This window comes from Tiliqua scincoides, chromosome 4 (assembly GCF_035046505.1).
Source record: "Tiliqua scincoides isolate rTilSci1 chromosome 4, rTilSci1.hap2, whole genome shotgun sequence".
Lineage (NCBI taxonomy): Eukaryota > Metazoa > Chordata > Lepidosauria > Squamata > Scincidae > Tiliqua > Tiliqua scincoides.
In genome coordinates this window covers 112,562,013-112,577,179 of record NC_089824.1, presented here as the reverse complement: position 1 = coordinate 112,577,179, position 15,167 = coordinate 112,562,013, and the positions used below count along the sequence as shown (strand labels likewise).

The 15,167-nt window shown below is 45.0% G+C and overlaps 1 protein-coding gene across 1 annotated transcript in view; it reads left to right on the top strand.

The window, feature by feature from the left end:
* ASTN1 (astrotactin 1) overlaps positions 1-15,167 on the top strand; it is a 319,088-nt gene that overhangs the window by 240,235 nt on the left and 63,686 nt on the right. Inside the window, exons 12-14 of the mRNA XM_066624531.1 lie at positions 4,644-4,810; positions 7,734-7,928; positions 10,146-10,273. Of these exons, the coding sequence (XP_066480628.1) occupies positions 4,644-4,810; positions 7,734-7,928; positions 10,146-10,273 (490 nt within the window). The remainder of the gene's footprint in view (positions 1-4,643; positions 4,811-7,733; positions 7,929-10,145; positions 10,274-15,167) is intronic.

Sequence of the window (15,167 nt, the reverse complement as noted above, 5' to 3'; positions counted from 1 at the left end):
GCCTGACACCAAGTGTTGGCATAATAAAAAACACCTAAAGTACCCTTGTGCTCAGTTCCAGCTGGCACTGGAGGTGGGAGGTTCATCATGGGGCAAGAGTAATGCCTAGTGAGTCCCCAGGGGACAGTTTGTTTTGGAAATTGCAGAATAAGTGTCAGCAAGCAACCTGTTCTGTGAGCTTCAGGCATCAGTACAGTGAGGAGAAAATCATTTCAGGTACAAATCCTCTGTTAATACCACATGAGCTGAAACGCAAGGAAGAGCAACTGTGACTTCTCTCTCACTCCTACAAGAGGATTCAATTTGAAAGGAAAACATTCCAGAACTACTTGACTGCATTATTCATGTAACAGGCCCTTTAAGCCACTTCTGCCCAACATTGTATATATACAACAGGGATCAAATTTGTACACCTATGGGCTGGGCAGAAATGGGTTAATTATCCTAAATATTTTAGTCTGACCTGTTTATGCTTTCAGGAAAAAACAAACTTGAAAGTATGTGGAAAACAACTTGAATTGAAAGGAATAAATTGAAAAGAAAAAAACAAACTTGAAAGTATGTGGAAAACAACTTGAATTGAAAGGAATAAATTGAAAAGAAAAAAACAAACTTGAAAGTATGGGGAAGCAATCCCTAGATCAGTGGTTCTCAACCTTTTAGCACTGGGACCAACCTACCAGAAGTGATGTTATGACTGGAAGTGACATCTCAAGCAGGAAAATTTTAACAATCCTAGGCTGCAGTTCTACCCACATTTACCCAGAAGTAAGTCCCATTTACTATCATTGTTAAAAGTATATACAAAGCAACCTGTTAGTAACATTTTCCCAAATGCAGTCACATACCATGGCAGCATCAAATCTAATAAATTAAAAATAAAATATTTAAATGAATGGGGACCCACCTGAAATTGGCTCACAACCCACCTAGTGGGTCCCGACCCACAGTTTGAGAAACATTAGATAATCAGGGTCTCTTGAGTATATTCTTTGATGACTGGTCATTTCTTGGGTACCCAGAGATAGAGGCACTTCATTGCCAGAGTGCACTGTAAGCACACTGCTCTTCAAGAAAAAGGACTAGAGACAGCAGAAATGCAATTAAAGCAATCACAACCCCCTGCTCAGTATTAACATTGTCAAACTTCCCCTCACTTACCTGGGGAGACCCAGGAAGAACAGGCTGCTTGCAGGGTGAGAAGGGACCCTGAGGCCAGCTGTAGGAGAAACACAGGCTAGGAGAGCCAGGAAAGGGAGGAGCATGAGGCCCCAGACTTTTAGTCCTCTCAAGGAGGAAGGGGGGGCCTGGAGGGGCCATCACCAGCATAAAGCCTAGTTGCACTGGAGATGAAGGCAGTCTGGACTAAGTAGCTGGCTGGAGCAGAAACCTGCCTGTGAGCCAAGATTTGCTGGGAGCCCACGCGGTGGTGAGAAGGGCCAGGGTGATGCAACCCCCTTCCCCCATACTCCTTTCTGAGGTCCTGGTGGCCGGGTTGTTGCTGCTGGAGTTGGAAACCCCAGTGCCCCACTGCTGCCTCTCACAACTTGGAGGGCCCCCCTCAAGCCCCACAAACATATTTGTAATTTGTGTATAGTTTTCTTGATCTCTGCTGGCACACAAGCCCATAATCCTACCTCGAAGAACTCACAAACATGTTCACTCACCCTCCTAGTCTCTTTTCATAACTATGAATCAACTACCACCTGGGAAGAGTGGGAGAATTAAAGCCTTAGCCATCTATTTTAGGAGTGCTTGTCCCCTGTGCCCCACGGAAGCAATTCACTTTTTTCAGTTTATTGATATGGTCAAAGACCAGCATAGACAAAGCACAGCAATACAAAGGCTTTATTGCTTATGTTGCTATGTGTCAGAAATAGGAACTAAAATTCCAGCACATTAAAATAAACAATTTCTTTGTAGCCACATCACAGTGCTGACTCATGTTCATTCTGTGATCCACTGCAACTCCAAAATCCCACTCACATGTTGTGCTGCCAAGTCAGGTATTTCCCATTTTATACCTACATCCTTGGTTACTTTTGCCTAAGTGCAGAACCTTGCATTTGTCCCTGTTGAACTTTATTTCAGCCCAGTATTCCATTTTGTCTAGGTCTTCCTAAAGGCTTCTACTGTTTTCTATTGTGTTTGCTACTCCTCCCAGTTTGGTGTCATCTGCAAATTTGATGAGGGCCCCTTGTATCCCCTCATCCAAGTCATTGAAGAAGATATTAAAGAGAACTGGGCCCAAAACAGAGCCATGGGGCACCCCATTCAAAACTGTCCTCCAGCTTGACATGAAGCCATTGAGAAACAGTGTATGCCATACAACCAGTTGCAAACCCATCAAACTATTGTATCATCTAGGTTATGTTTTACCAACTTGCTGATTAGGATGTCATGTGGGACCTCATCAAATGCTTTACTGAAATCAAGATAAATTACATTCACAGCATTCCCACAGTCCAGTAAGCTAGTAACCCAATCAAAAAAGAAGATGAGATTTGTCTGGCAAGATTTATTTCTGACAAATCCATGTTGGGTTCTGTTGATCACTGAGTTGTTATCTAGATGTGTGTTTGGAACCACATTCACCTTCTTCCAGTTTAGTGGTACCTCCCCTCAGTGGCGTTCTTGGGGGTCCCCACGCCCAGGGTAACTCCCCATTTTCTACCCCTCACCCCCTGTTTTTGCCCCCCTACACCCTTTTCTCCACCCCCTTCCACTGCTGACCTGGAAGTAATTGTGGTGATGTCATTGTCACCTCAATTACTTCCACGCAGCTACCTCCTCCATTCCCCCTTTGAAAACAAGGGGGAACAGAGGAGGCAGCCGAGGCCCCCACAGAGCCTTCCGCGCCGCTTGTAAGCAGCGAGGAGGACTCCATGCCAGTGGTCTGGGGCTGCTGGAAGTGGCCCCAAACTGCTCCAGTGGAGACCTCTGTGCCACTTGTAAGGGGCGCGGGAGACTCTGTGGGGGCGGGGCCTGGAAAGTTGCACGCATCTCCTCCATAATCGGAGGAGGCGGGCACCTCTTCTCCTCTGTCTTTGAGGGATGCCCTCAGAAGTGGAGGAGGGGTGCCCTGGGGCAGACGGAGCCTTCCATGCCACTTGTAAGCGGCATAGAGGTCTCCTCTGGAGCGGTCTGGGGCTGCTGGAAGTGGCACGCGAGACAGGCAGGCTTCCAGTAGCCCCAGACTGCTCCAAAGGAGACCTCCGCACTGCTCACAAGCGGCACATAAGGCTCCTCTGGAGCCCAGGAAGCAGCACGCATCTCCTTAGAAATCAGAGGAGGTGCACGCCGCTTCTGCCTCACCTCTGAGGGACGCCCTCAGAGGCGGAGCAGGGGAGCACAGGAGCACTCCTGGGAGGCAGCGAGAAGCTGCATCTCAGGGAGCACGTCGGCGCCAACTGGGCTGCCCCCCTCCCCTCCTCTCCCCTGTCCTCCAGGATTTCTCAAAGATAATTGACAGAGGCCTTACAAGTATGACTGCAAGTTCCTTTAGTACTCTAGGATGCAGTTCATCCAGTCCAAATGACCTGAATTCATTTAGGCCAGTTAAGTGGTTTCTAACTATTTCCCTGTCAGTCCTAATCTGCAGACCTGTGCCATCCAGTTTTCATTACTTCTTGGGAATGTAAGCATATTCCCCCATCAGCCAAGGATCCAGCACTCAGATTTGCACAATCCTTCTTCTGAGAGTAGATGGACATGAAGTAGGAGTTGAGAGCAACTCCGCCTTCTCTTTGTTTAGCCATCCTTATCTAGGAGCAATCCTACCCCCTCATTTCTCTTTCTTTGGGCATATCTAAAAAAACCCTTTTTGTTACTCTTGACATCCCTGGCCAGCCTCAGCTCATGCTGAACTTTTGCATTCCTGACTTTCACCCTACAAGACCGGGCTATTTGCCTGTACTCCTCTGGTGGTCAGTCCCATCTTCCATTTTCTGTACATGTCTTTTCAAATCTTTTAGATTTGTCACTAAATTGTTTGTGCAGACAACCTGGTTTTTTGAGGTGTCTTTCCCCTTTTCTTTTTCTAGGAATTGTTTCCAGCTGTGCCTGTAGAAGCTGCTTCTTAAGGAGCTCCCACTTATCTTGAGCCCCTTTTCCCCTATCATAATAATATTAATATCGTAATAAATATTACGAATACAAAACAATGGAAACAATATTATGAATACGAAACAATTGAGTGAGTGTGGGCAGTTAGAGCGAGAGAGAGAGAGAGGAATCAAAGGCAATATTGAGGTGTGAGCTTATGTGGAGCTTACTGTAAAACAGTAGAATTGTGTAATAGAAGAGTAAGTGAGGAGGAGGAGGGGGTTCAGTTTCAGAAAATGAAAGCAGAAACAGCAGAGCATCACAGATTTTACTGTTGATTCCAATTAAGAAGAAAAGGGATTCTAATTGAGTTTTCTCATCCGGTTTAGTGCTATGAACTGTCCAGATGGGAGACACAATGAGGTTTGTTGTCATACTGTTACTGCTGGAGCACAGCCAGCAAAGGTGCGATTATGCTGTTGTGTGCTGTGAACACAGGTTTGTGGCAGTGAGTTAAACACAAAGCAAGAGATTTGCAGTCTTCCATATTGAGTCTGTAGCTAACTTAGCTTGTGCTGCTGTGCTTTCTGTCATGCCAGTGTCCCCCTGGTCTCAGTCCCATGAAAGACAGCACTGGTTGCTATGATCGCCACATTGGTGTGGACTGTTCAGATGGATTCAATGGTGGTTGTGAGCAGCTCTGTCTCCAGCAGATGGTGCCTTTGCCAGAAGACACAACTTTATACAATATCCTTATGTTCTGTGGGTAAGTGTCACAAGCCTCTAAGCATATTTTGGGGGAAATGAGCATCTTATGAAATCTTTTTTATTTTTGTAATTTATGGGTCAGTCTGTGCTTGATTTCTTTTTCCATGTATGAATGTTCAAGGGTTGCACTAGTTGTGGCTACACAGTCAGCCATTCAGGGTCGGTTCCTTTATAGAACTTCTACCTTAGTTGTTCCTGGTTTTCCTCTGGAAATAATGGTTTAATGGCTATCCCACAGTCTTACTTAATTTCACTTCTTAAATGAGAGTGTTCACAGTAGGCTGTTTGAATTTCCATTGTTACCTGCCATGTGGGAGATGGTTGGGTCACAGCCTAGGGATGATGGGAATTCCTTAGCAGAGTTCCCTATAGTCAAGGATGAGCAATTTCATCTGTCCCATTCTGTTGCTGTTCTTTAGGTTTATTCTGTCCTGCATTCTGTTTCATCTGCCTTTCAGTTTAACTGACTTATAAATTCTGTAGAAAATAAAAAAATTTAAAGAATTTTTCATTTTAAAAAATATTTTTTCTGCAGAACACCTTTAACTAGTAGCATATACCAGTAATTATACCAATAATTAAAGTCACGAAGAACTTCAGCACCCTCAAAAATCTTGTTAATATCCATATGTTGTGAAACCAGAACAATCTATATCAGGGGTGGGCAAATCTTTTGGCAGGAGGGCCACATCATCTCTCTGACACTGTTGGGGGCCAGGGGAAAAAAAGAATTAATTTACATTTCAAATTTGAATAATTTTACGTAAGTGAATACATTAGAGAGGGAACTTATATGGATGAATATATTTGGAGGCAGCGCATGTGGAAAGCGCTCAGTTTCCTCTCCTGTTGTGAGCAAAGAGTCCATGACTCGCTGCAGTACAGAAGTGTACTCAGGACGCAAGCTCTGTAGACCTGGATCTTGGTATGTTCCGTCAGCTTCTTGTTGGACCAGACTCTCTTTGTGAGTCTGGAAAACGTGGTAGCTGCTTTACCGATGCGCTTGTTTAGCTCGGTATCGAGAGAATGAGTGTCGGAGATCGTTGAGCCAAGGTACACAAAGTCATGGACAACCTCCAGTTCATGCTCAGAGATTGTAATGCAGGGAGGTGAGTCCACATCCTGAACCATTTGGCATCACCTGGCAGGACAAAGTTCCAAACAACACAGTCCTGGAACGTGCTGGAATCCCTAGCATGTATTCACTGCTGAAACAGAGACGCCTGCGTTGGCTTGGTCATGTCGTGAGAATGGATGATGGCCGGATCCCAAAGGATCTCCTCTATGGAGAACTCGTGCAAGGAAAGCGCCCTACAGGCAGACCACAGCTGCGATACAAGGACATCTGCAAGAGGGATCTGAAGGCCTTAGGGATGGACCTCAACAAGTGGGAAACCCTGGCCTCTGAGCGGCCCGCTTGGAGGCAGGCTGTGCAGCATGGCCTTTCCCAGTTTGAAGAGACACTTTGCCAACAGTCTGAGGCTAAGAGGCAAAGAAGGAAGGCCCATAGCCAGGGAGACAGACCAGGGACAGACTGCACTTGCTCCCGGTGTGGAAGGGATTGTCACTCCCGGATTGGCCTTTTCAGCCACACTAGACGCTGTGCCAGAACCACCTTTCAGAGACTTTAGATACCATAGTCTTTCGAGACTGAAGGTTGCCAATACATTTATAATACACATGAGAACTATAATACAGGCATGTAGAACCACATGAAAACTATGAACTGTTTGCCACACATACAGACAAAGCCAGAAACGCACACACATACACACATGTGTATGTGTAACGGAAGCAAAACCTAAATGAGAACATACACACACACATACAGACAAAGCCAGAAACGCATGAAGACATAAGTTGTTCAGAGGCAATGTGAGGGTTAAAATAATGCCCAGGGAAAAGCAGAAAACACATGGAGATTATAAAAGGCCTTGCTCTAAATTGACCCACAGCTTGCATCTGGCGGTAACGATTGGCAGTTGTGGTCCAGTGTGATCTCCAACAGTCTCCAACTAGCCAGAGGCTCACTGGAAACTGGGGGCTCCCTGCAGGCCAGAATGGGACTCCCCAAGGGCTGCAAATGACCCCCAGGCTGGGGTTTGCCTACCCCTGATCTATATCATTAACTGTATGCCATTACAATTTAAATTTTCATTTACTTTTGTTTAAGCCTCTCTCACTTTTTGATTTTATCCATGGATGTTGAAGCCTTGAAGTACAAACTCCGGTAGTACAGTCCTTGATAAATTTAGACAAGTGGTCTGCATACTGTGTTCTGATCTAACCAACTTGGAGTATCTTGGTAGCTTATTAGAGCTTCCTCAATGGCAGATCAATAACGGAAGCAAAACCTAAATGAGAACTGTCCTCCCACTATCAGTCTCCTCTCTGCAGTGTATAGCTGCCCGGGAGTGTCAAGTGCATTCTTAGATGCATTTACAGATTATAAGGTGAGGCCCAGCAGGGCTGGCTTGCCTCCTGTGTGAACTGACTGTGTTCTTTCAGACGTACCCCAGGATCTTTGCAATATGCAAGAGTGTTTCACCAGATGGGTCAGTGTGGAAAAGGTTCCCTGATGGTAGAAAGTTTTAAAACCAAGGAGCTAGCCCTTCAGTGGGCTATCGTTCTTTCCCTGCTGAATAGCTTGATTTCATATCTGATGTTGTCAGAAAGGATCTCTATCTTTCACAGCTGTTTGGAAGAGTGAAGTTTTATTTATGTAAAAGAGAACCAACCTCAGGGAGCTCAAGATGGCTTACCAATTAAAAGCACTGATAAACAAAATAAAGTTAGGCAGGTACAGATTATGATTTTACATTGGTGTTGCTGTAAACACAGTTGTATCCTTTAAGGCTCTGCCTCTTTACAGGTCTCATAACAAACTGTAATGATTTTATTTGCATTTACTTTCATGGTAGATGCATTGAAGACTACAAGCTAGGCATGGATGGGCGATCGTGCCAGTTAATTTCAGAGTCCTGTCCAGAGGGTGGTGATTGTGAAGATAGTCGAGAGCTGCCCATGAACCAAACTGTCTTTGGGGAGATGTTCTATGGCTACAACAATCAAACCCACGTGGTGGCTCCTGAACAGGTGCTGAGGGGGATGTTCAGGTAATGGTATTGGAACAAGGTTTACCATTCTACTAGTTCTTTGCATTTTTAAAAAAAGTTTTTCTAACTCTATCCATGTAGAGGATATATTTATAGCTCAAGATATGTGCCTGCCACAAGAAACTTGAAGTTTCACAATGGAGGAGGGGGGGAAGGGAAGGATAACAAGAGGTGAATAAGAGCAAGTGCAGTTGCATGTAGACAGACAACCTTGCACAGACTTCTGGAAGAATTCTGGTTTTCAGTGCCTCCTTTCTACACATGTGAGGTTTTCATCTAGGTTCTTGAGCAGTAGATATTTGGACTTCTTAGGTTGATTATAGAAAACAGAATTGATAAGTAAGGGTTTCCCAGAACAGATGCCTGAGAAACATAGCTAAGACTGGAAACGAGTTAAAAGAAATTTTCTCTAGAGCAGCATTTCTCAAACTTTGAGAGTGCTTTACTCCCTCAATAAGTCCTTGTGGGGGTTGGGCTAGGGCAGCAACATGATCCCCAGGATTGCATCGCTACGGGGGTCAAGGGGGGGTGCTTTGCACTTACTTTGAACTAGGTGGGGCTGCTGGAGGCTGCAAGAGGTGTGGGGAGGGCCCAGTGCAACCCTCCACAGCACTCCCCAAAGCTTCAGTAAAAGCATGTGCCAAGCACTTCTATTAAAGGAACAGGGTAAGTGTTACACGAACTGGTCGCAACCAGTGGTCGCAACCCACCAATTTGAGAACCACTGCTCCAGAGAAAAGAAACTTGGGTTACATAGCTCAGCAGAGATACTTGATAATACATATGCTTACTATAAAGAAGGTTCTACGTTGAATCCCTGTCATTGCCACCATTCAGTGTGAACTATACTAACCTGTTGTCAATATTGATCATAGGGTAACTTCCTGTGTTAATGATTTTCAGTGGGAAAGTAGGCAGAGGAGTGCACAATCTTTCTCTCACTTGTTACTTTTCCACTGAAACTCTTCCCCACTTGCTTTCCTCTTGTGAGGCTCCAGACAGAGCAAGGGGGGATTTGAAGCAGCAAAATAGCCGGTAGGGGCAAAGCATCTACACTCACTGCTTCCACACTGCCAATCACACCTCCAAAGTTGCTGTGCTCAGAAACAGCCAGGGTTTTCTTGTAAGCTGCTGCATTTATATGTAATGTGTAACTGGCCATCAAGTACTCCTGCAAAGAAGGGAGCCTACATCTCTCAGGGCCATGAACCAAGGAACAATGGGGTCAAGCTGAAGCAGAACAGATTTAGTCTGGCGGGAAGACATGTGCTTTAACTACAAAGAATGTGAAACTGTAGATCACCTTGCCCAGGAACATTGTGTGAATTCGTTCCCTAGTTGTTTTAACAGTAAAGCTGAATGAGCATCTGTCAAAAATGGCTTAGAACTAGGGCAGGGCAGTAGCAGTGTTTCCATGGGGTTAGAATAAATACCCCCCTTTAACTCTTAGGGCACAATCCAACTTTCCAGCACTGCCGTAGCTGTGCCAGTGGGGCATATGCTGCATCCTGCAGTTGGGAGCCAGTCATGGAGGCCTCCTCAAGGTAGAGCAATGTTTGTTCCCTTACCTCGGAGTTGCATTGTCCTTATGTCAGTGCTGGAAAATTGATTAGGATTGCGGCCTTAGTCTCTGAAATACAAAAATATCTGGAGGGTTATCTAGTAAAAGACTGCTATTTCTGTCCCATTTTTAGGGTTACCACTAAATATTGTCTAAATTGTAATTTCTTGGTAAGTGGGGGAGTGTGCTCCTGACCAAAGACACACCCTGGAGATTAAAAAAAAAGAAACAGTGAAAGTTTTCAAAAGACAAGCACAATTTCTCAGAGGCACTCTGCACAACACTGTAATCTTGTTTATTCTAAAGCTTGATTCCTGTTTATGTGAAGTATCTGAAGGATTCTGAGAGAAACAAAAAGAGGAAGTCTAGCAGAATGTGCCAGTGGATGGGTATGGTGCCTCACATGCCCCTCTCCTATTTCTTAGTGGATAAATTCTCACTAACCCTTCTTTAGTAGGAATTGGAGGACAAAAATACAACTCCAGGAGTCAGCTCCACTGGCAACAGCACAGCATTTGCATCGGTAGAAGATTGTTGTGATGCTGATCGAATTGTCTATACGTCATCATGAGGGTTATACCTCACTCTTTAGGCTTGTTTGAACCACGCTTTTCTGTTTCATCTATGCTGGACTTTATCTCTCTGGGGGTTTTCAGGCAGAATAACTTTGCCCGTGGTTTGGAGCAGCAGCTGCCTGATGGGCTGGTGTTGGCCACTGTCCCTTTAGAGAACCAGTGTCAAGAGGAACTCTCTGAGCCTACCCCTGATCCAGATTTTCTAACTGGTGAGTGATTCCAGACAGAGTCTGCCCATCTAGGTTGTTGTCCAATTTCAAAACTGCACAATTAAGTAACTTTTTAACTTTTAAAACAAGTGACATGAAGTTTGTTTTAGTAAGCCACTTGAAGAACATATGGGTTGAAAAGTGGCCAAGTAATTTAATAAATGGTGATAATAGCAACAGCAATACATCTGAGAAATTAGATTCCATCGCCCTTTTCTTTTTGATGCTTCTTTCTTGAAGAAGGTTATTTGGATAAGTGTTAGGGCAGGTATGGAGTAGACATTGATATAATGGATGTGTATGTGAGAGATTCTGCGTTCTCCTTGTTGATTGTATAAGTCTTCAATAAACCATTAATAATTAAAGAAGCTATTCTGTTGATAGTGCCTGAGAAAGAAAATGTTCCGATTCATTCTTTCAGAAGTTTGCTGACTCCTCCCGGCAGACTATAAGTTAAAACAAAAAGCAATAAAAGCTTGATTTTGTTCACCAAAATAAGCACATCAGACATTACTTTTAATGTGAACAGGGAAGCAGAGGTGCTGAGTAAGGAGGTCCTTTCTTTTTTCATAATCACTTTTGAGAGAGCCACTTTAATGCAGTCAGGAGCTGTGTGCAGAAGTGAATGCAGCTTTAAAAGGTCCACAGCCTTCTCTGTTCTCCCAAATGCAGTGGAGGGGAGCTGTGTCAGCCTCACAGCTTGACTTCTGAAATGTCATATTCTTTTAGGAGATGCTACCTGATACTGCTCACACTAGGGATGATCAGTTGGTGGCTTGTGGGCTGGATTTAACTCCAAAGCTCTCCCCCCTACACATTAGCTCCAAATTCCTGCCCTATTTTAATAAATTTAATCAAAACAAGAAAAACTTTTTGCATAGTTTCCCTTCTCAGGAAAATAAGCAAAGAGACTCTGTGTCATCTGAATTGCTGTCTCGTGCAAATTCTGGAAAGGAAGAACAGCCTGTGACTGAGGGCACAGACAAAAGGAAATATTTCTTTACTCAGCGTGTGGTTGGTCTGTGGAACTCCTTGCCACAGAATGTGGTGATGGCGTCTGGCCTGGACGCCTTTAAAAGGGGATTGGACAAGTTTCTGTAGGAAAAATCCATTACGGGATACAAGCCATGATGTATACGTGCAACCTCCTGATTTTAGAAATGGGCTATGTCAGAATGCCAGATACAAGGGAGGGCACCAGGATGAGGTCTCTTGTTATCTTGTGTGCTCCCTGGGGCATTTGGTGGGCCGCTGTGAGATACAGGAAGCTGGACTAGATGGGCCTATGGCCTGATCCAGTGGGAATGTTCTTAGGGCTCTCTCAGGAAACCTATTCATTCTTCTTTCCCCTTGTCCTGAATGAGTTCATTATCCATGCCAGTTGAGTTTGTGTGTGTGTGCAGACTAGCAGAAAAAGGAGGCGTGGCACAAAAAGACAACTACCAAAAATAAAGGGAAGGTAAAGCTTCAGAAGTACTTTCAAAAAATGATACTCAGAAGTAGACAATTTGGGTAGTACAGTATGTCGAAACATTGTTCCATCTATCTTAATACTGTCTGCATTCCTCCAGCATTTCAGACAATTGCTTTTCTCAGCTCTACCTGGCAATGCCAGGGACGGGAAGCCTAATCCTGAGCTGCATGGTGCGCAGGGGCTGCAGTGGTGCCAAAAAGCTTCCAACTGAAGCTGCTACCAGCCCGAGAACCAGGATCATTAGAGGGACTCCCTGGGCTGAATTCCCCTTCCTTATGACATAAATTATTTAACAGGTCCTCTTTAATTCCTCTCTCTTATGCTCTATAAAGAAAGAGAGTAATGGTTCCCAGATACCTCAGTAAGGCCCAAACAAAAGGAATAGGGAGTACAGAGTTTATTAAGAGCCGTTAACAAAGAGAAAAGGCTTTAATACAATCCAAATATGCAGTTGGCTAAAGCACTACAATAAGACGCTCCCAAACCTGCAGGACCCCCCCGGCACAACCCTTTTGTGAACTTGCTGAAAACAACTACAAAGAAAAGATAAAACCCTAATGCAATCTAACTCTTTTACTGACTAGCCAGATTTAGCTTCTCTCACTTATGCACAGTACCAGAGTGCCACTAATTCTCCTTCAGGTTTCATCCACCAGGGAGACAGCAAAGTTCTATTCTCTAAAGGTTTTATCCTCTTTACTAATGAACCCAACCCTTCTCACCTGAATCTTTTACACCCAAGGAGTCCCAGCTACTCTAACACCAATGCAAGAAAAATAAAAACCTACTTGAAACAATAGTTTCATGATACTTAGAATAGTGACATTCATAAGGACAGTGTCTTGAACTCTTCCTAAAGGAAAAGCATGGGTGAGGAACACCAAAGAGCTCCAAGGGAGCAACTTACTCTGATACAAGCCAGAAGATGAAAGAAGTTGTAAATATTTCAAGACCCAGACTGCTCCTCCCAGACCTCTTTGCCTAGAGAGCAGAGAGATCCTAAAGGACTCCTCTGGCCTGGAGTCTTGCACTCCTCCTTTGCATACCCATATCCAGTGCCAAGCTGCAGGCTCGGGAGAGCACGAGGTGCCACAGATTGGTGAGGTGGATCCCTTGACATTCTCTGGGTTTGGTTCAGAGTTGCTAGCTCTGTGGTCTCCCATTCTGTGGTTATTGAGGTCTCCTGGCTGGTGGGCTCAAACTCAAGCTACAGACATGATGCCTATGGCTGGTTCTTCTGTCCTTCCGTTCCTCTGAGTTGGCCTCTGAGCTTGGGGCAGGTCATGACAACCAACATTTAATTAGGCATCCTCTTGAATTAAACATGCTGGCTAGTGTGGCTGCTTAAAGCAAGGTATTTATTCAGAAGTGAGAGTGAGCCACAAATGACTAAGCTAAAAGCAGGCTCTATACAATGAGTTCAAAGTTGTTAATTCTTCTCCCTTAACAAGTTCTCAATATTTCTGATCACTGGTCAGCCCCTTTGCCCTCCCCTGCAGCTGGCATTCACAAGCCTGAAGTCCCTCTGGACAATTCAGTGCCTATGTCCACACCTCTTGGCATCAGCTGAGGCTGTGATTTCTCCATGGAGCCCATAAGGAAGTGCCTGGCCTGCTGTGCACAGAGGACAGCTCATTAAAAATGTAATTAGTGGAGAAATTAACTCAGCAGGGCCATGCTTTGGGGACTGGCCTTGCAGCAAAAGTAGAGGGCCTTGTTAGCTTCAGAAGTGGAATCAGGACTAAAGAGAAGAAACAAGCATAAGCAAACTCCTTTCAAGTTGTATTTTTAATTACTGAAGAGTTGCTGACCCAGAGACCTTCCTTTAGTATAAGTAGTGTTTCCTTTCCTCCCCAGCCCAACCTCTCTTCCTGCTTCTACTCATTCCCTTGCCACCTGCCATACCCATCTACATTTCTTGCTGTCTGAGGCAACATTTAATTAGGCATCTTTTTAATCAAATTGGCCAGTGTGGCTGCTTGAAAGCAATTTGGGCTCTCATTGCCCAGGAAATTAGATGAGGGTAATCAGCCATTATGTAGCACTTGATTGCATTCCTTGGCTCAGAAACAAGGTTTGTAAAGTCCAAGTAGTAAGCATAATCCCAGAGGAGTTGTAGAAAAAGACATGACAAAGAGGTTAGGAAGTTGAATAATAAGTTGAATAAGTTGAGGGTGATAATCTCAAAATGTGCAATGTTATACACATCAGTGTAATACATACCCTGTGGTTATAGCCGCAGAATTCAGATTCTTGAGAATTTTGGCAGTTTGCATGAACTGCATGAGACCTCACCCTGGGTGAACACAGGAAATGTAAGCCAGATTGCAGAGTGATGCATTTCACAGGCTCATCTTGAAACAAGTCATGTGCCCCAGAATATCATTTGCATGAAACATTTGCATATGTATCCAGCCAGACCCATCCACTTCACATAGGGCACATCTAATGTTGCTGCACAGATTAATATAAACTAGATTGACCCCAAAATATTGGCTTCTGAGAGATGACTAGTTTACACATTCAGCAGAATCATATACAGGGGCTTCTGGCTGCAGGGGTGGGATTATATGCTTGAATGCTCCCTTGATGCTAAAAAAAAAAATTGAGCACATAGAAAAATAGCCTTCTCCCCAATGTACTAGGCTGACCCTAACATGCTTAAAGTCACCTGTAGTCTGAAGTGGTTTAGAGCCCAATCCTGGATTCAGTGCGCCAGCTCACCACTGGCGTGCACTGTCACAAATGTGTCATAAGGCACTTTTGCGGGCCCTACCGCCAGGCGAGCGCCAGCAGTAGCCCACTGCTGGCCGGTGCCGAGCTACCGCTGAGCAGGCACCCAACCTCCGCTGCTTGGCAGTCACATGGACCACTGGGTAGCGGAGAGGTAAACGGGGGTGTGGGGGAGGGTGGGAGGCGTCCTGGGGAGGGGGGAGACAGGGAGAGGGTGGGGGAAGCATGTCGGGGGAGGGAGCAGGGAGGGAGAAAGGAGGGAGGAGGCTCACCGCCTGACACGGAAGCACTTGATGCACCACTAACCTTTTCATTGGTGGTGAATCAAGTAGCCCCATTGTGGGGCTACTGTGTTTACCTGGGGGAAGGGGATGAAAGTCCCCTTCTCCCGAGGTGCCGCCCGCAGCTGCTCGAAGCACGCAGGATGTGGCGGCAGCCATTTTCGGCACTGCTGCAGCCCCATGTCCCGGGCAGCTCAGAATTGGGCTGTTAGTCCAGGATAAGCTTTACCATTTAATTCTGTTGAATTTATAAACCAAATCATTTTGCAGAGCCAAATTCTCAACAACCTGGGAATTCTTTTGTAGTTTGTTGCTAATTTGTCTCCCCCTGCCTCAACAATAAAGCAAAAGGATAGAGAATTTTCCCTGAGCCTGCACAGTGTATATGCTGATGGTCTACCAGATG